Below are 27,724 nucleotides of genomic sequence, written 5' to 3'. Positions count from 1 at the left end.
GAAGGCAGCATGTCGACGGTCTCCTCTGCAGCCCTGAAGCAGACAGCTTGGTTCCTTGGACGTCACATGATAACGCTGGAGGAGAGCCAGAGCTGGACCTGTATCTCAATCACCGCACGCTGCTAGGGCCCCCTTTATCTGAACCAGGCAGGGAGGCGTATCCTCCCCCCCTCCTCCTCTCTCTCTCTCTCTCCCTCTCTCCCACTCCCCTTCACATACCACTCTGACTCCCTCTCTCTCTCACCCCAAAACTACACTTCTTCAACCTGCTTCAGACGACGCCCCATCGCCCATGAGACTCCTGCTGTCGCACGTCGCTGTCGCCATTTCTCTCGTGCGCTCCCGTGCGCTCGTGCAGTGACAGAAGGGGGTGCCAGCCAAAAAAAAAGACGAAGAAGAAGCAGAAGAAGAGGAGGGAGGGAGAGGAGGAGGAGAGGGAAGGGAAGGGGGGGTGTTAAAAGAGTATTGCGAATTGACGTTCAGAAATAAACAAGGAGACACCCCTGTTTGGAAGACGTCTGTGGCGGGAAGCGACAGGGATCTGCAAGTGAGTACATCGTGATTTACAGGCAGCTCGTGCTCGTGTTTTCTTTTTTATCTGGTTCTTTTTTTTCCAGCAGCGCATTTTTTTAAAGCATCCCTTTAGCATCCTTTGCGTCGGGCAGGAGGGGTGACAGAGGGATGGATACCGGAAAAAAAATATTGCCATGCAAAATATCTGCATGGTTAATTCATCCAGCGTTGCTCTTACAACTAGTATCACAAGAGGCGCAGGCGCATATTCCAAAATAACGAGCTGACATCAAAGTCACGCGCTTTGTGATGAATTAAAGGCAAAAAAAAAAAAAAGCTGCATTATTATGTCATGTCAACATCTTGTGTTAAATACCCCGAGGCCTGCTCCACTGTACTGTGCTCTGAAGCTACGGTACAGCCTCACAGACAGGTGTAACGGGTGTTTACGCGAATGACTTTGATGGTCCATCATGTAATATCGATCTATTTAGCGGGGAGAGTGTTTCAGGATGTGTGTGTTGTTTTTTTTTTTTTCTTCTTCTCTTGACGGTGGATTCGCAGTGGCGCCAGCCGTGCATGACTGTGTGAGAGATGCTGACAGGCTGTACAGGCTGTGTGGAGGAGAGTAACAGGGCATTTCTGTGTGTTGTGATGATATGAGCAGTCTGCTGCCTCCAACATGGCGCGCATGAGCTGAAAAAGAAAAAAAAAAAAAAGCCAATGGCCATTACATACTCCTGTCTGGAATTTACACTGTGTGCAGTGGACCAGGCAGTGTGGTTTAGGATACCACCGAGTGAGTCTGTGCATCCCTGACTCAAATGAATTACAGCTCAGGTTGCTAATGGTGATGGAGTCTGGCTCCTCTGTGCTGTCACAATATCACGTAGGCTTGTGTGTGTGTGTGTGTGTGTGTGTGTGTGTGTGTGTGTGTGTGTGTGTGTGTGTGTGCGTGCGTGTGCGTGTGTGCACTGCTTTCTGTGGCTATTCCTGTCTCTGAATAGAACAATGTCACTATAGGACCAACACCTCCTAGTTTACTGTTTTCGTGATCGTGTTTGATCCCAGCAGGTGTAGAGACTCAACAAGACAAAGCTTGTGTTTTTGTTTGGTCTTTCGTTCCATTGTTCCTCGTGGACTACATCTTTGTCGCAAATGCCATCAAGTTCCTGATGATAGCACGGAGTCGGTAAAACACAACACGCCCATTGAGTCCTCGAAGTCAGGACAGGACGTCGACTCTTTTGTTTTATTTGTTGAAATAGCTCCAGTGACACCTGTTTGAATCCTGGCAACACTGTAGAATTAAGTGCAGTGTGGTGTCTTTTTTTTAATCAAAGGTGACAGCCCAAGTGTGAATAAGAGTGTTAATGATGAAAACTAACTAGAGGTACTTGATAAAGAGCGTTCACATCGGAACAAGTGCAAGGATTGATGTCTTTTGTTCTTACAATGTTGGATGTTGTGTCAAAGTTCAAGATCAAGAGTCATGGAATAACACTAATTGCCCTCATTTAATTAAACAGCCAAGAAAAATACAGATACTTGAATATATCCTTGTGGAACACCTTATATGCAGATCTCTGAGTGTATAAAAGTTACAAATTCATAATTATAACCGTGGCTGTAATAACACTTTGTACACTTGAGAATCACTGAGAACGACTGAGACTCAGACTATTAATGAGGAGTACATGTTCAAACGCACAAAAAGAGGGAAAGAATTAGCAGCTCATCTCAGCACGTGAACTGTTTGTTGTCTTTTCTGTCATTTTATTGTATGAGCGAGACATGTTAAGTCCATGTCAGGCCTCAGCCTGGCAGGGTGTGTGAGCGTTGGGTCTATATCCGCTCGGCTGCTCTGTGTTGTGTCAGCGACTCCCAGTAGAGCTGACAGCACTTGTCTTGTCCAGCCAATCATCATCCAGCATTACGACTCTGGACAGCTACATTTTTGAGCGTGAGCTATTGTGCGCTCCACTGTTTGTGTGTTTGCATTTGGCAGCTTTGGGTGTGGTTTTTTTTTCTAGTCAGTCTATGCAAGAATGAGAGACAAAAAAAAAAGATGAAAGGTACGTGTGTTTTTGTGTGTTGATGACTTTCATCTGTTCTGACTGGCTGGGCACTGGGATGGCTCTGCTTTCAACTATTCAGATAGTGGAAACAGGCTGGTAACTGAACAGTCATGCATCCAAATATTAACCTTGTCATGTTAAAAAAAAACTGTGAAATGTGAAACAGCACTTTATACTACCAACTACCTGTACAGCCAAACGCCTTTCAGTCAGATCCAAAGTCCAGACGGCTCCAACAGAAATCCTCAATGAGCAAGTCTGGAAGAAAACTGCTTATTGAGCCGCTGCTTGGAGTGAAAGTGTAAAACTGTTGCCAGGAAAGCAGACTCAACTGCCCTAGTCAACTAAGCTTAAATAGGTACCTAATGCTTAATTATGTCCCTGGTAACCCACATACATGCCATTAACCCATCCAGGGATTGGGTCTAATCAATATCTTTACATTAGCAATTGATCATAGCACTAGTTGTATGTGAAAAGGGCTGCCAGTCAAACAAACCCGCAGAGAATCAGATCAGAACTCTGCAACTTGTTAGCACTACACTAATTTAGCTTCTTTCAGTGTTTTGTTTTGGTTTTATTGATCTAAAATGTCTCTGTGGTAAAGTCTCACAAATATTATCAACATTGTTTCCACACTGAGCTGTCGTCAGCAAAAAAGAAAAGACATTGATTACACGTCATCAACCTCGCTAGTAGGCAGAATTACTAGAAGGTTCAACTCATATTTTATATCTTTATCAGTTTAGGCCCTCAATGACTGTTTAATGTTGTGTCTAAGCAGCTGCCGGTTAATGGCTACCATACTGTCATAAAGCTCTACTACCAGGATGTAAACCAGCTCAGTGGACAGATTGCCTCTCATAGCATGGAACAGTTTGGCAGTCTTTTTATCCAGAAAATGGACACAAAGCTGTAGGCTGTGTCAGGTTATTCTGGCATATAACCACTTGACCAGAGCGTTGGTAACTAACCAGCACAGACATGTGGACATTAACCTGCGAGGAGGAGTGCAGGCTGGCTGTGCTATCACTGCTAACGTTAGCCACACATGACTGCTTTCTGAGTGTTTTCTTCACTTCAGACCATCAGTATAGTCTGAATTTAAAATCATTTGAAATCATTTAATCAACTTTGAAATTCTTTCCCTGGGAGAGAACCCTTTGCAATAGAACCACCATTTGTTAAGCCGAACAAGAACAGCTCACAGACAGAAGGAGCTACTGGCTAGTTAACGCTGTGGCTTGAGTCCAATCCATTTGGCAGATTTAATCCAATTGTTCCCCTCTTTTAGAAGTTGGCAAACGCTGAAACACATCTGCAAGATGACTTACACTTTTAAGGTCATACCCTCCTTCAAATACAAGCTAATGTTGCTCCATAATTGCTGGATTTGGTAACTGTTTGCTAATTATGTGTCTTAACTTTAGAGATGATAGCATGTCCGGTCATGTTTTATGACTGCTTTACAGGTACTGTCCCCAGTGCCATAAACAGAGGCTGTTAATGCAGGTTTAATGAAAAGTGCTGGGGTGTTTGGTAACTGCTTAAGAGAGCGAAACAACTTATATTTGACTTTTAATATAGCGCTCCCTCTGCGATTGCATGATTGCAATTTGCTAGCATTTCAGCGAAAGTGGTCGGTACAACACCACAGGGTTCCCATCCTGCCCCTGAGCCAGAAGGCCCAGAGTGATGGATATTTCTAATTACCCTCGCTGACCCTGCTGTCATTAAGAAACCATTCATGCAGTGGTTATAAAATCACAGCAGTGTGCTACTTGAGGAAAATGAATGTCATGCATTACAGAAGCCCTTACAGTTACTGTTTTGTACTGTGCTCAAAGGTAGTATTGTAGGGCAAAAGAGAGAAATGAAAGCTTAGCTCAACTTGCATTCAGAGTGATAAGTGGAAACATCTGGGCAGATTGTAGAGACGGGAGATATGATTTGATAATGTGATGCAATCCACCTTGCCCTTTCCACCTCAAGGTTTTTTTTTTCTTCTCTTTCCGTTATTCTCGGCCTCCTTTTTTCTTCCTGGAAAGTCACATTTCTTTCCTTTTTTTTGTCTGACTATCTCTCATTACAACCCCCCTCCTTGCTGCTTTGTCATGACAGATAAGGCGAAAGAGGATTTGTTTTTTTCACTCTCTTCCCAGCAGATAGTCTGTCTTGTCATTTTTAGACTCTAAGTCATTTTAATCTCAGAGGAAATTGTGCTCAGGAGTATGTGTTTGTGCATTTGTCTGAGTTTTATGCAGCCCTCCTGCAACACACACACACACACACTCACTCACAAACATACACACTTGTGCGCTCATATGACGATCACCAGTTTTGTTGCATAGATTGTATCAAAAGTGCTATTGATAAGAAGCAGAGTGGGACCATCCATCTTTTTGCACTGTAGATAACCTGAGCCTGATACCACAAACACACACACACACACACACACACACACACACACAAATGCACACACACAAACACACACACAATTATTCACATTCACATGTGGTTTATGGCTGCTGGAGGAGAATGAATATGAGGTCTTGTCCCCTTGTTTTTGACACAATAATCCAGAACGAGATTGCACAGGATGATATTGGACAAACATACTTAGCATAACCAGTTCCGGAGCCTCTTGAGGGACTTAAGTGGGGATTGGGATCTTGCCATAGGGGAAGGCCTAATGGTTCCTGTGTAAATGCTGAGAGGCTGCTCCAATAATGCAGGTCCATAGGCTTCCTATATCCGGCTATATGGACTTTACTGATTGACCAAAGAGCGCACAAGGACAGCAGGAGACAGTCTACTATAGAAATTGACCTCCTCTAAACATAAAAGCAAAGCTGTCAGCAGCTTGAGTTGATGCTGATGCTGATGCTGATAATTGTTTCCACAAAAAGATGCAGACTAAGGATTAAGGTAGCATTTAAGATGAGGATCGTATGAACCGATTGCAATTCAGTTGGTCTACTTGTTGAAATACAGTTAGCCTCGATAACTGGATAACACAGTCAAGAATTTGTCACATTGTTGTGCTAAATGTTTTGTAATCAGCCAACAATCAGGTGATTGATTCCCAAAGCGGTATCCATAGATAGGGACAGATTCTTTTCAGTATGAGAACACTTCTACAAAGGATGCATTGTGTAAAAATGTTCAGTTGCTCTCACATTGCAATTTTTGAGGCGAGCAGTTCCCTGGAGATTAACTCTTTCAGGAACATCTGGATTCAAGCCCTTCTATGAAAACTCCCTGATGTAACCTGGTTGTCAAAAATCAAATGAAAACTCCTTCCAATCAGTTAACTGACGAACAAACTAATTGTTGCAGCTCAACATCGCAATGACAATTGCACACCTCTGACTCCATTGCCGTTTATATTCATTGTGGACCTTTGTATGATCTTCCTATCTCTCTAGTTTATTCTCAAGTCACCTTTGGAAGCTAAAGAGCCACTTACAATACGATATGATACAAAACGGTACAACACATTTTATGGCATTTGCCTGGAGTCCTAGACAAATTTACCCAAGATTCAATTGAATATATAGTATTGTTAGTGTGTCTTTAAATTTGACTAGATTAACAACACAATCTTTGACAATCTAGTGGATTGAAGCTCACAGAGCTCACAGATATCTGTATGTTGAGAGTTCCCAGTAACTTTGTTCCTTTCCAAACGCAAACCCTGTATGCTGCTTCACCCTATTGACCATGGATTTTCTGAACCAAACTTGAAGCTTTCTAACCTCGCAGAGTAGACCTACTGTATCAATGTACATATTTGTTGTCAATCTACAAGCAGAACCTGTGTTCTGACCTCCATGCAGCGGTTGGATCAAAACACAGGGATCAATAAAGAGCTGTTGACTCAGCATACACAACCCAACATGAAAAAGTAAAGAAGGACTGCAAGTGGCGAGAGGGATTTGTGGTGCAAAGGTTTGTCGTTGTGGAAGTAATGAAGGCTGAGTGTTGTGAAGTGAAGGAAAGCTGAGCATGAGGCAGGTCGATCCGGAGGAATCCACACGGAGAAGAGAGACAGATTTGGGATGTCTTCTGAGCTTAGTGTTGTTGAGGGGTTCTTGCAAGAGGGAAAGAAAAATAAGTGTCTGGAAGGCCGGTGAGAACAGCGACTGAAGGTATAAGCCAGGTAAAAAAAAAAACTATAACAAGGTAAAGGTAGAGGAAGAAGTACTGTTCATGGATTGATGAAGACTGTCTTAAACTCTGTGACACTAGAATTATGGGAGTGCTGTCTATAACTGTGAGAAATGAGGGCAGCATCATGATTTCCTTCAAAGGAAATATTGTGCGCTGCTATACACATAATTTGAAAGATTATCAGGTTGACACCCTCTCCATAATGGCTGGCTTTTCTTACCCCACCCTTCAAGTGAGTCTGTTCAGAAAAGCTATGAATACATTTGCCTTCAAAAGAAGTTAGACGACACATGATTTGGGTTTTGCTCAAAGTTGCAAGGTGTCACTTCTTTAAAGTGAGGAGGAGGAATGTAGTGCAGGTTTACAGTAAGGGAGCTACATTTCCAGTCATTCAAACAAGAAAGTTTATAAAAATGTTGCAAACAATTCAGGTCCAAAAGTCAAACCAGGTCTTATAAAAGATTTCAAACCAACAACACTGTACGGTACACTGACCTGCACTGATGGAGACATAGACAGCCATACTCGGCCTCTGAGATTATGAAAGCAGATGTTTCATCTTGGATAAATTGCCAATATGATGTCACCATGGTTCTCCAGCTGTTCAGGACTACAAAGCTAACAGTCAGGAAATAGGAGTTACATTCAAAGGCGTGTGTAGGCCGAGGATAATCAGTCTGAAAAATAGCACCTCATGTGAAAAGGAACACATGTTGAACGTGACCAAGATGCCAATTAGCATGTATGTTCGTAGCATTTTTGCTCAGTCGACACTTATTTCGGTCTTCACTTCATAACTATGATGTCAACAACTACAAGTTTCCTGAGTAATCTCCAAGTTAATGCTTTATTTATTTTAAGCTCTGATGATCTTAATATGATCCGCGAGGGTTTAAATAACTCAGCAAATTTATGAAGATTCTATATTATGAATAACAACTCTCTTAACAAACAGTAACTTGGATATATAATGCCTATTTACATCTAACAAGCTTGTCAACAAGGAAGTAGTAACTGGTGAACCTTTGTACTTTTATTAAAGGTTTGAAAAATAGACGCCATATGTGTTTATGAGAAGTCTGGATCTAGTCTTTTTTGGAGCCATGCAAATGGGAGGAATTGTAGAAAATGCTAATCTATGTTTGACCCTGCTTCTGCATTCTGTCCAATGAAATAATGTAAGTGCAACCAGTCATCGGAGAAAATATTTAACTTTGAAAAAATAACAATACTTATATATCTATATTGTTATCCTGACAGATCTGATAGTTCACCCGTGCCTCATTTTTTATTTTTTATTTCAGTGCTTTAAACAGATGGCCAATTTGACTCTCCGTGACACCTCTTCATCACTCCTCAGAGTGTTTGCTTGTGTCTGGAGTGATGCTAACGTGAACAGAAGTTGATTGGCCAAAGAAGAAGTTGACAGAGGGATTAAAAAAAAAAGAGGAAGACAGCAGGATAATGTCAGACATCAGTAGAAAGTATTCAAGTGTTGAAGCGTGAAAAGAGGTGAAAATGAAACCAAATTGCAGTGAATAAATACGTTAATCCTGCATTTACCCTTTTTAGGAGCATCTTTAATCTTCCATGAATCTGATATTGTGATTTATCTATATGAGTATATGAAATATATGGCTTATCACAGAATCGATGAATCATGATGTTAATGTTATTGGGGGCCACATAACGTGTATCATATGGTATCGTATCATAGTGATTCCCACCCCTCTTGTGAACTTGATACACAGACTGGAAGACCTCAGCTTATTACTGTGCCATTCTTAGAGTGGGAGAAGTAAGATATCCATCTGACTCTCACTCCTCTGTGACCTCTTCATCACACCCCACGAGTCTCAGTCTGTGTGTGGCGGCTCATTTGTCCACTGAGAATGAATGCTGCCCAGTATTTCACTCTCCTCTGTTCTGACAGGCCTGTTATTTACGCGCGACCTCTGGAGGGAAAGGAGTTTTTAACCCTCTGACCTTGGAATACTAACATGTGACCTCAACGGACTTCCTCCAGTTTTTATTGGCACCGCAGTGTTTACGTTTGTCAGAAATGGTGTTGCGCCTCGGATAAAAAAGATGCCGAGCTGCGTGCGCGTTGGCGGAGGAGTCGGGGGTGTGTGCGTGCTCGTCTGGTGTGAGTATGTGTGTGGCCGGGGCAGAAACGCAGGGAGGAGCATTGTTGTCCTTTTGCTCTTTTGGCCTGGAGGAAGGAAGCCGTGGAAGTGGGGAGTAGAGAGACGGAGAAAGAAGTGCCTCTCCAGCACAGCGAGCGTGAACGGGATTTGAGATTAGTTTTCCTCTTGCAGACTCTCTCAGTTTTTCTAAAGCAGGTTCTGGGTCATTAAACTCGAGAGTCATTCTCACAGTCATCATTCTTTCTGAAGAGGGAACGCTTCAGAGTCAGACGGTGTTATTTTGTGTGTATGTTTTTCTCTCTGTGTGTATGTGCATCCCTTTTTCATTCAAGAATAGCCGGAAAATAACTACTTTCTTGTTTGCGTGCGGGCTTTTAATAGTAAGCATTAAGTCATTTAACCCGTCCTTAACCTCTATTTTCTCATTTCTCTGCCTTCCACACACAGCACTGTCGGTGTGAGTGCTGAGGAGTTTCATTAAGGCTGCAGAATATCAGTTAAAAGGTTCTTGCTGTTATGAGTTGACACCTGAGCGATCACATTTTTCCTTTCACCAGGCAGAAAAGGGCTCTGCACAAATTGGTTATTAGAATTTGTATGCCAGCAGTGAAAACTGTGAGAGGCTGTTTGAGGACATTTGTCGAAGCGTGACACCAAATGTGTTCAATTAGTTTGATTCTCTCCATGTCTCCCATCTTCTACTGTGTGCAACCTGTTCTGCCTGTTTGTTTGGCTGGATAACAGACCTGTTTGTTGATTGGTTAACAATGAGGTTCTTCAGTATTTTTTATCAGTACACAGGATAAGGCTTGTTATAGTCGATATACTGTTAGCCATTGTCAACAAATCCTTTTTTAAACTGGAAAGAACTACAGTGTTTAAGCCCGTCTCTCAGCCTGTCTGTGGCCCTCTGCTCTAAATAATGCAGAATCCACATTTTCTTAAACACGCCATATGTAGCCTTTTCACCCAGCACAGAATTAATGAAAAGTTCTCAATGGGGGGGAGGTAAAGATCATATCCTGTAACCACTATGTGCAATCCAAGTGCTTGATACTCTCTGTGCCTTTCCACTCATTCCATACTTTGAATAAGAGAAAATTAAAAGTAGCGTTGATATAAAGGGAAAAACTCTCACCATATAATTGGACTTCTTCTGCCATCTTGGATATGCTAACATAAACATTATACGGTGACTTTCACATGGGCCGTTCTGCAGCTGGTAAAGCTGCTAAACATGAGACAACCATGACACGGATAACAACACAGCCCATAACGTCACATCCCAATCTGTTATGAATAATATCTGCAAGGATGTACACTCTGCTTCTCTCTTTCTTGGCTTCATCCGTCATCCATCACTCTTCTGTCTCTTAGCCTCAGCCATTGTATCAAACCGTAGAGATACAGACTAACTGGCTTCTTTTCATAACTGAAGGCTTGTGTGAACTAGCACCGCAAAGCCGTAGGCACTTCTCGCAAGATGACCTCGGCCCAAAATTACATTCTGCAATAAACAGGCTTTGGATATGGGAACGCGCCATTCTTCCTCTTGAAAGTTATTGTGCTATAAATTAACATTTGAGACTATTTTAAGTTGTAAAAGTTGCATATAGTTGCTTTAAGTTTCCTTCTTGTGAACATTTCTTGGATTTTTGTTCCTGTATTCATGCTTTTTGTTCATTCCATTCTTATCAGTCAAGCAAAGAGGGCACCCCATATGGTTACAATGTTGTAGGTGTTAGATCCGTCTGTGCATTGTGCATTGAAGTGTTTACTATTTAATTAAGCACAGATGCTGAAAAACAAGCTTTACAGAAATCTGTGCATCCGAGTATGTGTGAGCGTGGGAGTGAAGGCTCAGGATCCTGCAGTGTGTCTAACTCTAGGGTGCCGCGGTGTTTGGTGGAAGATAATCCTAGATTATTGGTGATGACACGCGGTGAAATCACACAGTACCACTGACAGACGAATAGATGGATGGCCCACGGGTGTCTCGGCGTCACAGTGTCACTCGCCTCGTGCACAGTTTTGTACAGCGTGTACTCGCTGACCTTTTTCACTCAAGTACTTTGTAGCGAAGGATTAAGTGTTTCTTGAACCAACTTTTCCAGAACATTTTTAATGCAACAAACTTACAAAAACTGACTTTAAAAGTTTCCAAAGTGTTGCTTTTCACACCACAAGAGTGATGAAGGGGTGCTCTCCAAAAACAAAAACTTGCAGAATTTGGGTGCATCCTACATATTCATTCAGTGCAAGACAAACTGCGTCACTCCCTTGAAAATAAGACTTTGAAGTTCAATTGGGGATTTCTGTATCAACATGTTATCCCTTAACACAGATGCACAGCAGGATTATTATTCATTTAGCTCGATATTAGAGATTAAGGTCATCACTTTCAGGGTGTTTTAGTGCTGATAAAGAGTGTGACTACTGGTGCCAGAGGACTATGGGCAAGATGCTATTAGAAGAGGAAGCTGGTGCTCTATGCGGGCGGTTAATGTGTTCCTGGAAATGCTACAGCAGCACTGCACTCAACTGGGAATAGGGCCGGTCATTAGTCCATTTCCTTGACTTCTTCTGCCGTGCACCTGCCTACCCTTGTATTTACTTGTTTGTTTGTTGCTGCCAGTATAGACTTACTTACATGTGGTATATTTATCCGTCTCAATATGTTTCTGCTGGCCTGTCTGTGAATGTCTGCAGATCTCTATCTACATCTTATTTTCTATATCCTACATGTAATCACACCACGCTGCAAAGATGCCCGTCTGTGAGCCGGCTCTCCTGTCTCTGTGTCTGTACATAATTTATGAGAGCGGCAGCAGGACAGAGTGTGAGGATGTTCTGACAAGGGAGACATGTTTTTTTTTTTTCTTCTTCCAATGCATCTGAAAAATTCATTACAGTTGTAGCGTAAAGGTTGGAGAAAAAGTGTTCAAATTCAGGTTTTGAAAAAAAGGGACAACTTCAGTATTTAACCTCCAGTTTGTCCATCTGCTTTAAACTTTGGCTTGGGGGGGGGGGGGGGGGGGGGGGGGGGGGCTGGTGGCGCAGTGGTTAGTGCGCGCGCCCCAGGTTCGAATCCAGCCTGTGGCTCCTTTCCCGCATGTCATTCCCTACTCTCTCTCCCTGATTTCCGACTCTATCTACTGTCCTATCTGTTCATTAAAAGGCACAAAAACTAAAAAAAACTAAAAACTTTGGCTTGAACTGGATAACTTGTTCACTAGTTCACTACTCAGAGCAACACAGAGTCTTGCAAACTCTGTAATTAGAGAGTATTCCTCATTTGTATTACTCTTATCTACAGGTCAGCTGTGTACATTTGTCACCATGTAACCTGCTACTTCAGGAAGGATGCAGAATCGTAACTGTTGAACTTTCCAGACATTAGCTAGAGCTTAGTACCACTTCCAAAACTAATAATGAACCTTCAGGCTCAACGTTTCTGATGATTCATAGGCTATTTAACCTTGGCAAGAGCTCATCCATTTTCTTAAGCTTATCTGCGATTTGGTTTCTGTGGCAGCAATCAACCCAGACTTCACTCTCTCACCCTGCAACGTTTTCTAGCTCCTACTGGTGGATTCAGAGGAGTTCCCAGTCCAGACGGGATATATAATCCCTCCAGTGAACTCTGGGTCTACCCCGAGGGTCTCCTCCCAGTTGGGCATTCCCGGGAAAACCTCCAAAGGACGGCGTCCAAGGAGCATCCTAATCAGATACCGAACCTACTAGTCAACTGGCTCCTTTCAATGAAAAAGGAGTAGCGGCTCTACTCCGAGCTCCCCTCCGAGATCTCATAGGATCGTTATTTCTTGGAACCATATGGGACATCCTCATCATGAGGTTTCTTTACAGAACTTTTTGGTGTGGATCGCAACGTTTGTAAGCTAGAGGTTGGTGTAAACCAACAAATAGATATCTGGAAAATTACAAATATGATTTAAGGTTAACTCACTTGGGACATTTTTTTAAATATATTTGATTGTGTTTGATAAGGCGTAGGTAACTTTGAGGTTGAGTAAGTCAGTTGGCATTCATCTGGCTTACAATTACTAGTATATATAGTTTTTTTGTTATTTTAAGCTGTAGTTGCGTCCATACCTCCATGCACCTTCCTGCCGTCGTAGCTGTGCTGTAGGCTGCCTCATTTCTGCTGATGCTCACAGTGACCTTTCACATGTCAGGACGGTCAGCTGCTGCTTCCAGATCTCCTCCATACCCCCGATGAACTGATGCAGATGAGGCTCGGTCCGATAGCTTGCCTTGCCTCCACTCTAACCTGAGGGACGGGGAAGGAGGTTACATTATATAACTTTTTAATGCGTCCTTATTTTATCATTGAATGCTGAGTTTGCCTGGATTTCACTCCATCTCCAGATGTTTTATCACTCCTTCTGTTGGTGTTGGATCAGAGGGAAAGGTGATAATTAGAAAGAATGTGTCTAGACAGTGGGATGAGTGTGTGTGTTCATGTGTGTGTTTGGGGGGGACGATCAGATGATAGTGGTGGTTTTACTTTTTCTGAAGGCTCTTCCATGTGATGTTGTGGCTGAGCGATCGAGCAGAGAGCAGTGTGGTGTTTGAATGTATTTGTGTGTGTGCAATGTCTCAGAAATGTTGCTGCATCTTACAGAGTGTCCTTCTGTGATACAGTACACGCCTGAGGTTTTGGTCCTGCACCTTCTGTGATTGGACCCCAGCTAACAAGCATGCCCTTAAATAGTATGCCTCTTAATGTATTGAGAGGAGTCAGTGTTGTTGCATTTTCACGCCTTTGTACGGGAAATCAAAAGTTGTGCAATCAGACCAACCCCGCAGCAAAGGCCAAGATACGAGGCTCTATTGATGAACGAGTTTCGTGAGCACTTATGAGGAATGATGCAAGCTAATTTAAACAGTGATGGTGAGTGTCCTGGCCAGTCATGGAGAGAAACAACACAATCCACCATGTTTTAACACATTGTACTGGAAGTGGAGAAGAGGTGGGTGTGGAGAGATCTAGAGTCGATGTGTCATTGCTCTTTTGTAAGAGTTTTGATGGACCAGGGCAGAGGAATGAAAGCCCCATATGTGTGTTGTGATGGGTTCAGTTCAGGCTGGAAAAGGCACGCTGCTGCTAAGATGATGAGTCCACTTTTTTGTGCTACATGTTGCCGCCTCCAGTCAGGAGATAATCTTAATCTGATCTTTTTTACACATTCATCAAACAGTAACCAGAGTTATTTTAATGAAGACGGAAATGCCAACAGAACGGCTGAGGAGTGCTACTTCACAAATTGAGGTTTCAAATATTGTTGTGCTACTCGAAAACGGACTCCGGATTATAAATGAAGACCACCACTGATCGTCTATCTTTCCGTGTCATTAGTTTGATTTGAAGGAAATCACACCTTTCTAAAAGAACAAATAACTTAAATTCAGTTGTAGTTTGATTTTACATGTAAAATCTCCCCGTTGACCAAAAATGGAAAAGATTGGATAGTGAAATTTAAATCAGGGCCATATTTCAAGAAAAAGCAACATAATTGATAACCCAAGAAAACAACCAATATTAGCATCCAGCAATTCCTAACTAACAGTTTCAAAGAATGATATGTCAGATCCTAGTTCTAGCTAACGCTTAGTTAGCTAAGTTAGTTAGGACTAGGTTATTGTGAACGGTAATGTTAGCTCTCATGAGCCATTTGAAAAGCTTAGATTGTGAATATTTTCTGAGGTTTGTGCTAGAAAGCAAATTTCAAGCTGCTTACTTCCAATCAAATCTTAACTTTTACCTCTTTAACTTTTACCTCAGAATTTAATGATTTAGTTTTAAAGATAAAGATAAATCTTAATCTTAATAGTTTCTGCTTGTTTTCACGCTCATCTTTAGCGTGTCAATAGTTCCATGCAGTGGATTTGGACTGTAAAGTACCCAGCCTTCATTGAGAGACTATGAGCACTTCTCAGTAAAAGCCCTCTTTGTAGCTGGAATGAATATGACACCCTTAAGGGAAAATCCCTGTTGAGAAAGGTCATTTTCAGATAATATTCCAATCTTTGTTACATATTATTTTATATGATTTATGGCAAAGGGACAACATCAGTCATTCCCTGTAGAACGTTTCTGTAAGACTTTTGAGAGACGATAATACTGAGGTAGTTTTGTCCCGTCTCTGTTGAGTTAAAGTTAAAGTCCCTCCACTGTTGCTTCATCTCTACTTCCGTCCATCCTGCATCCTGCGTAGCTCAGATCTGGAACCTATTAGAGCAGGAATCTCCAGCAGCGTCCCACTAGCACATTAGCATGCCCATGCTGACTGTGCCTGACAGAAAAGAGACACTGATTTAGTGCAAGCAGACAAGACATTTAACCTCAGTCACTGGTTGGAAGGTAAATGGCTGTGAACGCTATACGGTGAAGGAAAGTTGTTTGTCACTGTGTGTAATGTCTCATGTTAGTGTGATTATAACTCTCTCTTGTCTTGTCTCTTTCTGTCATCCAGGATGGCTGAGGTGTCACAAGAGGAGAGACTCCAGGCCATCGCTGTGAGTAACTTTCACACACACTTTGCTTTCTCCGGTCCACACACACAGAGGGCACATCAGGGCACACTGATGGCTGTAGAAACAACAAATCACCGCAGCCTGTCAGGGGTCTGACCGCCCCGTCTTAATGACTCAACCTTTTAAATCCCATCTCCTTCTCCCATTAGAGGACAGCGAAGGCTAATGCAATAGCTACAGCTCACTGCACTTTTTATGCTGGTCTGCCTGTACGTCTCTTTGTGTCTCTCCTTCCTGTCTCTTTCTCTCTCTCGCTTCTTTCTTTGAGTCCACTTCGTCCTCTTAATTTGACTTTTAGACACACAATGCCAAGGCTACGGTTGAAAATAACCAAAATATCCCAATGCATTTCCACTTATCTAATGTCAATTTCCTTTTTAGAATAGCCGTTTAAAATCCTTAGAAGTCAAATTCATTAAATGTCTGTATTTAAAATTGAATTTGGACAGACTTAAATATGAACATTCATGGGCACATTGTGGTGTTCTACAAAACAGTCTGTTTTTTAATAACTTGAATTGTTTTTTTCTGCTTCTGCACAGTCATCATAATGTGTGTGTGTGTGTGTGTGTGTGTATTTGTTCCAACAGGAGAAAAGGAAGAAGCAGACAGAGATTGAAAACAAGAGGAGGCAGCTGGATGATGACCGACGGCAACTCCAGCATCTCAAGGTCTGCACACGCCCACCTTCACATATATTCTCAATAAGAACACTTAAACCCTATTTGCACTGGTGTACTTGTGGGACTACTTTTAGTGTTAAAGGCTATTTGAAAACATAACATCTAAATAGTGTAAAAGCCGTTTGAGTGTTTGCTTACATGTTTTAGATGCCTGAAGGTTAATGAGGTTTTATTTCAGTTAGAGTGGTGTGGATGATTTTTTTTTTTTTTTTTACTGCAGCCTTATTTCGTTATTGAAGCAGCCACTTTACTCTGCAAAAACTGTCCAGACAAAAGTCGAATGGACTTTGGATGGACTTTTCTCATAACTGGGGGGTTTGTAGACAGGCTAGGAACACATGTAAGTGTTAGAAAGTCATGATAAAGTGTGTATATATATGTGACCTTTCAACTTAATTGAAGCATTTGAGGCCTTATTTTTAGACATACATACACTTGTAAATTTCAACTTTATTGTTACTCAAAGTGATTGCTAAATAATTGAGAAAAAAAAGATAACTTAGCTATGAGCTTTAAAGCCACAGTGTGCACAGGACACACTCAGTGCTGTGCAAACATAAACGTTTCTATCACTGGTTAGCATTGGGTTTGAAAAACACTTCCTAATTACCTGTTGTTACTGTGTTAGAAGGTCAGACAGGCAGATGTTGACACCAGTATGAATCAGTTCCACAAATGAATCCATCCTCAGGACTCGGGTCCTTAAAAGAACAAAAAAACAGCAAGTGTTATTTTCCACTTAGCACAGCATGGCTTCAGTTTCATTCATAACACCACAAGAACATTATAACCATCTATGTATAGTTAATTAGACTGCCTGTGTTCTTCATTGCTGTGCTTAAACTCAAACTCAATTAAAAACTTCAACTAGAAAGAAAAGCCAAAACACAGCTGGAGAGTAGATGTCATTAGTAGATGTTAGTAATTGTGAACGGTAATCAATGCCATGTCCCCTGCTGCTCCTCAACCCACTTTCAAGAGAGGCCGTTTCACCAACTAAAAACTTTTGATCCCTCATGTGGTCAGCTACCAATTCTACAATTCATTTAGCAGACGCTTTTGTCTACAGCGACGTACATGTGAGAGTGAGTACAACACAAGCAAGGATCTAAAGAGGAGGAAACAACTGAGATCAAACCTTTTTTTTTTTACTGGTAACACAAACTCCTCAGTCCTTACCCATATTCGTGTGCCAGGTAAATGTTTCAATTCTTTTTTTTTAATGCACAGATGTACTTGACATTCCCTTTGAGGGTTTACATGACGCCAGATTTTAAAACTTTGATACGAGTCTAGAAAAATCAAACAATATGGAAACTTGTTTTGACACCACAGAAAACCTTGGAACCCAATATTGGGTAATTTCCTGTTAAATATTAATAACAACACCAGATAGAAACACGGATCCAACATGCAGACTCACAGGAGGCAGAGTTCAGTAAGAGCAGAGTTTTCATAAACAGTCCAAGTCTGTACACAGGTAAGCAGTCAGGGGTGCAAACAAACCCAAATAAGGTGCGGGCAAAAGGCAAAAAGCGAGAAGGCAGGCAATGGTAAAAAAAACAAGAAGAAAAGGCTGGAATCAGGCGACACAAAGAAACACACAACGAAGTAGCAACAAGAGGGAGGACACTCTTAACTTTACAGACCATCAGGAGGTAACAAGACACAGGTGTGCACAATCAGGCAAGAATAAGGCAGGAAAACACAGGGAGTAGGATCACAGGGACAGAGACTTGGGCTGTATCCGAATTGCCAAGTGCCTACTCAATCTTTCAGTAGGCAGTAGGCAGTAGGCGGTACCTACTATCAGTGCTGTATACTGTTAATACCTACTATTGAGTAGGCGTGCACAGTAGGCAGATATTTGTTCCTACTTCGTCTGATTCATTCAGTATGGAAGTGCCGTCATTTACGTTTCCCGAACCGGCCGCATTCACCTGTTTTTTTTTTGTTGTTTTTTTGTTTAGCTTTATTCAAGATGAGTAATGCGCATATACAGTAAGGTAAACAAAAAAAAACAATATCACAATGTAAATCAAGTAAAAGGCAGATTAAATAACTAAATGACATACAGTACATAAAGAAAAGTACAAAAGAAAGACAGTAATATACAGAATATAAAGTAAAATAAACCAATAAAGACGCATTTAAATAGTGAAATCATTATTTAAATAGAGGGGGAAAGGTTTTATAATAATGCAGATATTTGTTATATTTTCTGTTGTTAATTAAAAGTAGTGATTTCAGTCGGGACTTTAACTCTAGATTAAAAATTGATTCAATTAATCCACGCTCGTTTTTGTTTTGATTTGGAGGCGGACGTGAAGTGACGATTTACGTTTAATTTCGCACAGCATTGTGGGTGGTAAAATACAATTAATTTCCTGAAAGCACGCGTCCGATCCATACTGCATAAAACCCGGAAGTTAGTATCCATGCTGAAATGTTCAGTATACTGAGGTGGACCCAAAAGATGACCACTGAATGACCACGAAAGTTCAGTATACTGAAACTCCCTACTGAATAGTACGTACTGACTACTGAACTGTGACAATTCGGAAAGGGTGGGTAAGTACAAAGTAAAACAGGAAATGAGAGAAGACTTAAATAAATGAAGAAAAGGAAAAACATGACCTCAAGTAACCTGAGGGGTTGTGTCAATTAAGCAATGCAGGCCAACTGCTGCACACTGTCAAAATGGCACAAATTCATTTTTTTAAAAAGCTTTTCGATACAAGCGGTCATTAAAATAACAGATACGGAATCATTTTTGAGATTGTGGTATCGTGAATATATCAAAATATTGTTATGTTGCACACCCCCTTGTACAGAGTCCGCATCACAGCGACCGTGGGTTCAAATCCGACCTCGGTCCTTCACTCACTCTTTCCTCCCAACATTTCCTGTCCCCCTTCAGCTGTCCTATACAATAATAGCATAATATATACTGTATATATTTTTTTAAAATAAGAAAATAATTGAACATTTTGACAACCTTATTCCCTGTTTTGTATGTTACAGAGAAGAAGCGTAATCATGATCGGTTCAAATCATCTTAGCTGTACCTTCGCTGCAGCCATAGACTGTGTTGTCTTTTCTTTGCACATTAGTCTCTATGTTTTACCTGGCAGACTTCACTTTGCAGAAAGTAAAAGCTAAATATTTGCCTCTATCCCGGGCTGAAACATCTTCTGAGAACACCTTTGTTCCACCTTGTTTAATATTTGCTTGAACCCCCCCCTCCTCCCTCCGATGAGATTAAGATGTTTTTATGAGTACAATTCTTTCCAAAAGCAACCTGACCCCAAAATACAAACCTCTCCCTTTCTATTACCACAACTTGACACAAGCAGGTCGGTGTTTTCAGGAATTATAGTTTACGTGTCAGTGGTTTTACACTCCCGAGCAGCAAAATCTAAAAAATCAAACAATTCCTTTCAAATCCATCAGACACACACACACAGAGATCCTCCCTAAATGCTGCTGTCACGGAATGTTCAGAGTGGACGTGCAGATAACACCAACAGCTCCTCCACATGCTGATCATACACACACACACACACACACACACACACACATGCACACACTCCCTAAAAAACACACACACACACGCATTATATCAGAGCCCAAGCTTTTTGTCAGCGTATGTGTCAGCACTATCAAAGCTATTTCAGCGCCGGACAATCCAGCAGGTCACAGATACGAGAAAAGGTTGCGGTGTGTACAAGCTTGTGCAGGCAGGCGTTTGTGGCTTAAAGTGACTGTGACCTGTGTCATTGCCCTTGCATGCTCCCACTTTTTCTATTTTCAGAGCAAACCTTTTGTAAGTGTGTATCTGTACGTGTTTTTTCGTGTGTGTTCACTTGTGTGTGCGATGCTTCATAGAAGAACACAGAAGCCTCAGACAATGAGGAGGGCTTTGGCAGAGGAAACAGATTTTTGTCCCACTCCCACCAACAGGAAACAGCTCTTAGACCCGCCGCACCCCACTTTCGTCTCATGCACAAAAACACACACACACACACACACACACACACACACACACACACACACGCACACACTGAGGGGAAGTGTAATCACGCCGTACAGGAGCATTAGAAAGCTCTTTGTGAAAACCCGCAGCATCTATGGCTTTTCCAGAGGCGGCGTTCATGTGGAAAAGCCAATAAATGTCTCGTTTACGCACCACGTTTTTATAAGGGTATACCTGCCCACTAATACTGGATAATAAACACACACACATACACCAATACAATGTTAACACAATGAGCATTAGTAGGAGTTATGTCTTTAATTAGCAAGCGAGGGCAGATATTATTACACACACAGCAGCTTGAGGTCTTAATTAGAACCTTGAAATGTCAACATCTCACGGTGTTTCAATAAAACACAGTTTATACACGAGTATATGAATAGTCGCATTCCAATATGCAACGACTTATCATTGCTATACTTCTAGAAAGTAATGAGTGCAAACTTTAACATCGCTGATCATTTTTCCTTTTTAAGTCATGTCTACACCCTGTATTTGATGCCTTTAGAGGAGACAGCATTTAGCACTAATCAGAAACGATGAGAAAATCAAACTACCATCGCCTTTAAAGCGTATTTAAAAATGATGGTACTGTGGTGCCGGTGGCCTAGTGGTTAGTACATGCATGTACAGAGGATGTATAGTCCTCAAAGCAGGCGGCGCGTGTTCATTGAATCAAGCCTGTGGCTCCTTTTCCACTCGTTCTCTCTCCCTGGTTTCAGACTCTATCCACTGTCCTGTCTCTCAGGGGCGTGTACAGACTTTTGGGACTGGGGGTGGCCCAACACGGGCACTGACATGTGCAGGGCTGGCCTGAAGTTTGTGCGCACACACATGAATAAAGAGCGTTTATTGACCCCTTCTGTCTGCACTAATTACATCGACTTTTAAGTAACACAAGATAATGGCAACATAAACATCTTCTAAGTTTAATTCTTCAAAGACTCAAAACAATATGTACGTCCAATGTCACAATTTAAAGTATTTTACTACCACCTCATGGCTCTAGTTTATTATTCACCAAACAGTTGTGACAGTGCTATTTATCTTCTCATCTATATCATGGCAAGTCAGCAAACAAGCTGTCCTCTAATTATGACGATTTCCTTTAAAAAAAAAAAGAAAGAATCAACACTGATTTGAGTTATTCAAAATGCTGATTCAGCAGTTTGGTAAGAGTTGATCATATGAATAAAAAACCTGATGTTTTTTTTATTTTCAGGGAAAGGGATTATACTTTTTGGAGGAATAAATGTCTATTCAGGGAAAACAGATGACACTTTGTAGAGGGAGAGATGCCAGGTTAATTTAGGAAATAAGCCCTTCTCCTTACAGCTGGTCAGTTCATTTTGTGTTTGCACGTGTGTGTGTGTGTGTGTGTGTGTGTGTGTGTGTGTGTGTGTGTGTGTGTGTGTGTGTGTGTGTGTGTGTGTGTATGTGTATGCTTGTGTGTATATGCCTGCCAGTATCACAATTCCGCCCATTGTCTGCTAGCTTACGTTTGCAGCTTTTACTCGAAAGAACAATGGAGAGAGACATAACTCCAGCGTCCAGCTTTACGACTGTCGGCGCACACACTGGTGTGTGTTAGTGTTTGTGTGTGCGGCGTGCTTGCGTGCTTGCGTATGCATGAGTGGGTACATTAAGTGATGTCAGGCGTTGGGGGAAGTAGGGTGTGGCGAGAGAGTGAGCAAGATTTAGTAGAGTAGAGAGGGAGAGAAAGGGTTAGATTCAGGGCCCAAGAGACCACGCAGGGCTGGAGTAAGAAGAGTGTTGAATTACACCGTGTGAATGTGTGTGTGTGTGTGTGCACGCGCTGTGAAGCTCTGGATGTCTGGAGCTCAATTACTCAATAGGGAAAGCAGGAGTTGAGACAGCACAAGAGGCGCTTTAACAGATTGAAACAGATAAACACAGATTGGCGCAAAAACAGCCTGACATTTACAATCTCATTCAACATAACATCCACAAACCAGAAGTTCATGAACTTTAGAGTGGATAGAGATGCATAAAAGAGCAAGGAGGAAGGGGCGCGTCGGATGAGGGGGAGAAAAAAAAACAAAAAAACAGGGGGTTTTGCTGGAGAAATTCTTGTTGCATCACTGCAGAAGAATTCACAAAAAGCACAGGTCCAGATTTTCAGTCCAACCAATGAAAACACGAGCGTTTTTTCTCGAGCACTTTTTTTTCCATACGGGCAAGCAAGAGTTCTCTTTCACTGCACGCTCTAAACAGCTGCGAGGAAGACACACTGTTATATTTACCTCAAAGCATGCCAAGTATTTGCTTTGATATTAGCTTATCTGCAGGAGGGAATGTTGACGGGGAGTCAAGATAAGAATACAGAGCTTGATAGAGGAAATAAACATGGAGTACTAAGATATTTTTAAAGAAGAGTGGTAGGGGAAGGAAACCGTAAAGTGAAGTACCTCCATTAGAACAAAATGTATCCATATTATTCCCATGTTGCTGTGGTTATCTTGTCCCATGATTAACTAGTAAAATCAGTTTATTTAGTCACAGTCACATTTCCTCTTGGAAGAATTTGATGTGGCTTTAGATGATAACCAGTTTGTTGTTTATCTTCCAGTGAATTATCTAGATTTGCAATCACATGCACAATTGAGTGTAATTGGAGAATGATATCTTAGTTTGGAGATTTCTGCTCCGTGCCAGAGGCCTTGATGATCTGGCCCGGTGCCACAGTCCACTTGGCAACAACGAGTTGGCAGCAGTTGAAGAATTTGACAGAATCTGCTGTGAGTGGCAGAGGCGTGCTGGACGCTCAACACTGGTGGATTTTAACGTTCTAGATTAGCTAAAGGGCTTGTTGTTCTCAGTGGAAAGTGGCACTAATCACATCACAAAGAATTACACTGGTGTCCAAGGGAGGAAGGAGGGGGGGGGAATGCGTGGCATTTTGGGAAGTTCTGCTAATGAATCAATCAACTGCTGCAGAAGAAGAAAGAAAGAAGCACGATCAAAAGGCCTACTCCAGGCTTTTACACCCGAACACATGGGGCGATTATAATGAAATTTGTTCTTCTTTTTTTAAACTTTTTTCAAGCAAGATGTACACTGACATTATAATGAATTCATAAAGGAAAGACATTCTCTGCGTTTACTGATACCTTTTCTTCCTTTTTTTGAAAATTTCTCCTCTTGCAGTCGAAGGCGTTGAGGGAGCGCTGGTTGTTAGACGGCGCTCCAGCAGAGGAGGAGACTCAGCAGCGTCTGCATGAGGACGAGGTGAAGACCAAACTTCTGGAGCAGGTCATCCTCAGGTCAGCATCTACAAAACCTGAAACAGAAAGTGCAGAATGTTGTTGGCGTTTGAAAGTGAGTGGGTCGAGTGTGTGTAGACGTACTCTCTCATTCTTCAAGCCGCCGTGACTACTTTAATAATGGATTGGAAGTGTTACGGTGCCCCAGACAACACTGGCTGATCGGTGTGGCACAGTAAGCACACAGGGCGGATGATGTAATGTGTGGTAACAGCGACCTATAAGTAATGTAATATTATTTGAATGACAATTTTTGACAAATTTCAAGAAACGTGATTTCAATGAGACAGTGAGACCACAAAAATGTGACTTATGGTACATGTGTTAGGGGTCATGTAATAAATCATGTTTTACTCTCGACATGTCAGAGTTCAGACGCCATATATAATTATTTTTTGTAATGAAAACTACAAATTTGCAAAGGTTCATGTTGCTAACAAAGTCAGCTAAATTTAATGTCTAAAGGAACATGACTTTGACCCATTTTTTTTTTTTTACTGTTTATGTACTTTAAAGTGTTCTCATATATTAATTATCGTCTATGTAATGTAGAGAAATGACACATTTGAATGATTTATTTACATGTGTGTGTGTTTCTGGGGCAGGCTTGAGCAAGAGATTGAAGAACTGGAGACAGACACTCCAGCCAAAAAGGGTGTGGCCAAAGAAAATGGAGGTAGGCTGAGTACCCATGGCAACAAATGATGACATAGGAAACCATGACAACTATCCTCATCACCTTTGTCAGAAAGAGAGAGCAAGCTATAAATGGCCTTTTTCATTTGCTCTATTACATTTTTCCTTTTCCAGCGGAGGTCATTAAAACAATGTTTCCTTTCTTTCTTTGTCTCTCTGATCACCCTCTTTCCTTTTGCACTCTCCCAACTTCTCAATGATGCTCTGGCGCCCCCTGTAGGTGAGAACGGGGTAGTGCAGTCCTCTGGGCAGACCCCAAAGAGAGAGGTGACAGGGATCGAGGCCAAACTGCTGGGTCCCAGTCCGGACCAAGCCAGCGCCGACAACCCCGTCACCCTGGTGTTCATGGGCTACAAGACGGTGGAGGAGGAGCAGGAGAACCGCGCCGTGGAAGGGGTGGACGGCAACGTGAAGGCTGAGTTCGTCGTCATTGAGGACGGCGAGGGGAAAGCGGGAGGGGAGGCGGCCACAGACGAGCAGGCTCCACCGAACGGGAGCATGGCGGAGAAAGAAAAAGCCAACGGAGGCGGAGAGGATGCCGAGAAGGAGAAGGAGAAGAAACAGACCTGCAAATGCTGCACGGTCATGTGAGGGGCGTGCGTGTGTATGTCTGTGTGTGGGAGCGTGTGTGTGTGTGTGTGTGTGTGTGTGTGTGTGTGTGTTTGGGTGATTGCACACCTGTTCCTGTGCAGGCATGTGCGCCATTGCATGTGTCTGTATTTGCAGATGTGTTTTACTTTGTGTTGTGTGGGAGTATGCGTGTGTCAGGACTGGAATAAGATAACAAAAGTACAGTTACACAGCCGATATACCAACAATGAGAGCCAGGACGAGCTCCAGCGACAACAACAACAACAACAACAACAACAACAACAACAAGAACCACAGAGACTCATAAGTACACGTTACTCTGTATACTTTCTCTGATATGTATTTGACTTATGATTTCTATTGATATTTTTCTATTTTTCTGTCTTGACATTTATATTGTATTCAGTATGTATATCTTTATTATGGGACTGTGTACTGTAAGTTCATTGTTATTATTGTTGGAAAAAAAAGAAAAAAGAAAATGTATTAGCTCTCTGGATTGTACCGCTACCCTCCGGGGCAAATCTGGAAACGTCAAATCATTTAAGTCAAAACAGCAAAACTATGAAGGACACAGACACTTAAATATATATCTATATTTCTCTGTGTAGGCCTACCAACTATTTATCGGTCAATTTCATATTGCAATATTGTCTAAGATATTATTTTAAATAGTATTTTAATATATTGATATGAAATTATGTTTTATACAATGTATTTATTGTTTCAGGTTCTCTATATCATCTCCAATCATTAACTGCATGTAAGCTTGTGAGGCACTTCCAGATTTGCATTACAATCATAACAAGTGTCCGCGCTTTCTTTAGACCCATGACGCTTCTATCTTTAGTCACACAAGTCTTTCTATCAGTAACACTTAATAGAATTGGCAGTGTTAGAAATGTGCTTTCAAGTTAAAAAATAAATAAATCTGCAGCACAGAGATTTAAGAGGCTACGTAGAGCTGTGACCATAATGCATTTAGCTTCTCATAGATACTATATGTAACACATGTACACGGAGATCACAGCGTTTGTATTTTTTAAATAAGATGGATACACTTAGTTTATGGTCATTAGAGTCACGCAGAAAAACCCATTCCGCAAGCGTTGGGAAATGCTTCAATTCCTTTTATTTTTTTGATCTCTCAACAGTAGAACTAATGTAAATCTTATGAGGTAGCACTGCATGAAGCCTTGCAAACTGTTTGGGCTGTCTTGTCACTTGTCAGGTCTTTTTATTCCACGCTGATTCATGTTCACATGAATGTAAAAAAAATCCAGGGGTTAAATTGGGATCCGCGAAGAAGAGGAGGGGGCGGGCGTGCTTAGCTCACCGTGAAAAAGAAAGAAAGAAAGATGAAAAGCTTTTTGTCTCTTTATGAACCAAATAAAATCTGATGATACTGTAATGTCACTGTGTGTTGTTGGTCGGCTACTGGTTTCTGTCCTGCTTGCTCCCAGTTTAACCCCTGACTCTTTGTAGACCTGGGCCCCATAGCACTTGAATAGATTTACAGTTAAGGGGGAAAAAACATGGGGGGATCTTAGAGTGGGTCTTTGAGAAAAGGAATGTAGTCTTGCCCAGTAAACCAAGCTTTACAGTAAATTTATTATAGGCCCCATTGTGTACGGAAAGCCACTCTAACCATTGTAAATTGTATAGTTTGCTTGCAAGACAATTGTGCATGTTTACTAAAGCAAATCCAACCCCAGAAGGCCTGTTGAGATACATTTTGGCCCGTGTCTCCTCCCTCATTTGTCAGACAGATCCAGTTGTGCTGTGATTGATGACATGCTGATAGAGATGCTAGGCCATCAATTGCTTCCGTCGTTCCCCAGTCTTGTCCATGTCTCTGATTCACCCTCCACTATCACCTTTGTCTCATTATCACACTTTGACAACCTCACATCACCGAACGCACACTGCCCCACCTTCTATGCTCGGAGACACACACGCAGTACAAAAAAACCTCTGAAGTTGGTGCTAATCCACTCTCGTCTGACACACTCCATCCACCAACTTATTTTTCTTTTCAGCTCATTCCCTCTCAGTCTCACTCACAGGGGGAGGGGGGTGCGGATTGTGGGAATATACTGCCTCCTGCATTCACATGTTGATAAAAGAGAGACTATTGCAACCTTCAGTGCCAGATGCATTCTCTCAAGTCCTGCCGGCATTTACCACCAGAGAAATGATCCCTTCTTACATTCCACAGGGGGGTCAGCAGGCGTGGACCGATGAAATATAGCCTATGCTTTCCATATGTGCAGTTCAAATGTAATTGTACAACTTGCAACTTTGTTTCTTATATTGACTCTCATGTTTTTTTTTTCTTTTCCTATGGCCTCTTTGCAAGGCAGTATATTGTATTTGATGTGTGTATTTTTAAAAAAAGATAACTACATCTGTGTATTGTTGGTGCCTTTTGTCAGGTTCAGTTGGTTGGACTTGTCTGTCTGCCGCCATTTTTAGGCTGGGGGTTTTTCTTGCTCTGCTCCTGGTCACGATGACCCCACTGCCTTCTAATCTCCTGATACTACACAACAATGCTAGAATATAGCAATCATTTTATATAAATGCAGCTCAGACAATAGATAAATAGATGCACACTTCTGTTGGTGTCTTTAAAATACTCTAATACAGACGACTACTAGAAGACTACGTTTTTGCCAGGATAAAAACTTTATGCAGGAGACTTACGGACAGTTTATGTGTTAATGTACTGTATATACACATGTATATATGTGTGCATCTTTATAGGTATACATCTGTACACATTGTACATTTGTTGAGCCTCAGCTATGCTAACTAGTGGGTCTCTGGGGCAGCAGCAGAAAAAGCAACCTCGTGTTAGACCAATGCCTGTTCATCTATTCTGTGGTTGTCTCAATGTTTAATCTCGAATAAAACTACTGTTTGTTTACAGCAAGTCAGAGAAGTGTGAATTTAATCAACAGTGTAC

General features: G+C 41.7%; 1 protein-coding gene across 3 annotated transcripts; it reads left to right on the top strand.

The window, feature by feature from the left end:
• On the top strand, positions 1 to 27,691 carry palm1b (paralemmin 1b). 3 transcript variants are annotated; one of them, XM_061063342.1, is made up of 6 exons: positions 1 to 547; positions 15,409 to 15,451; positions 16,060 to 16,140; positions 23,357 to 23,472; positions 24,078 to 24,148; positions 24,389 to 27,691. In XM_061063342.1, exons 2-6 carry the CDS (start codon positions 15,410 to 15,412, stop codon positions 24,757 to 24,759), a joined length of 681 nt encoding a protein of 226 aa, XP_060919325.1. In that variant the 5' UTR covers positions 1 to 547; position 15,409; the 3' UTR covers positions 24,760 to 27,691. The 3 variants fall into 3 exon arrangements, with proteins under 3 accessions (XP_060919325.1, XP_060919326.1, XP_060919327.1); XM_061063343.1 differs by having other exon boundaries at positions 440 to 551; XM_061063344.1 differs by lacking the exon at positions 1 to 547 and adding an exon at positions 6,590 to 6,753.
• The last annotated feature ends 33 nt before the right edge of the window (positions 27,692 to 27,724 follow it).

This window comes from Labrus mixtus, chromosome 18 (genome assembly GCF_963584025.1).
Source record: "Labrus mixtus chromosome 18, fLabMix1.1, whole genome shotgun sequence".
NCBI classification, from domain to species: Eukaryota; Metazoa; Chordata; class Actinopteri; order Labriformes; family Labridae; genus Labrus; species Labrus mixtus.
Note: the sequence above shows the minus strand (reverse complement) of the source record. Positions and strands in the feature narration are given on the sequence as shown.

Excerpts from the sequence above, each read along its gene's own strand:
- palm1b (XM_061063342.1), top strand. The coding sequence starts at position 15,410 with ATGGCTGAGGTGTCACAAGAGGAGAGACTCCAGGCCATCGCT. Across the intron at positions 23,473-24,077 it reads CTGGAGCAGGTCATCCTCAG|GCTTGAGCAAGAGATTGAAG; the intron begins GTCAGCATCTAC and ends TTTCTGGGGCAG. Across the intron at positions 24,149-24,388 it reads TGTGGCCAAAGAAAATGGAG|GTGAGAACGGGGTAGTGCAG; the intron begins GTAGGCTGAGTA and ends CGCCCCCTGTAG.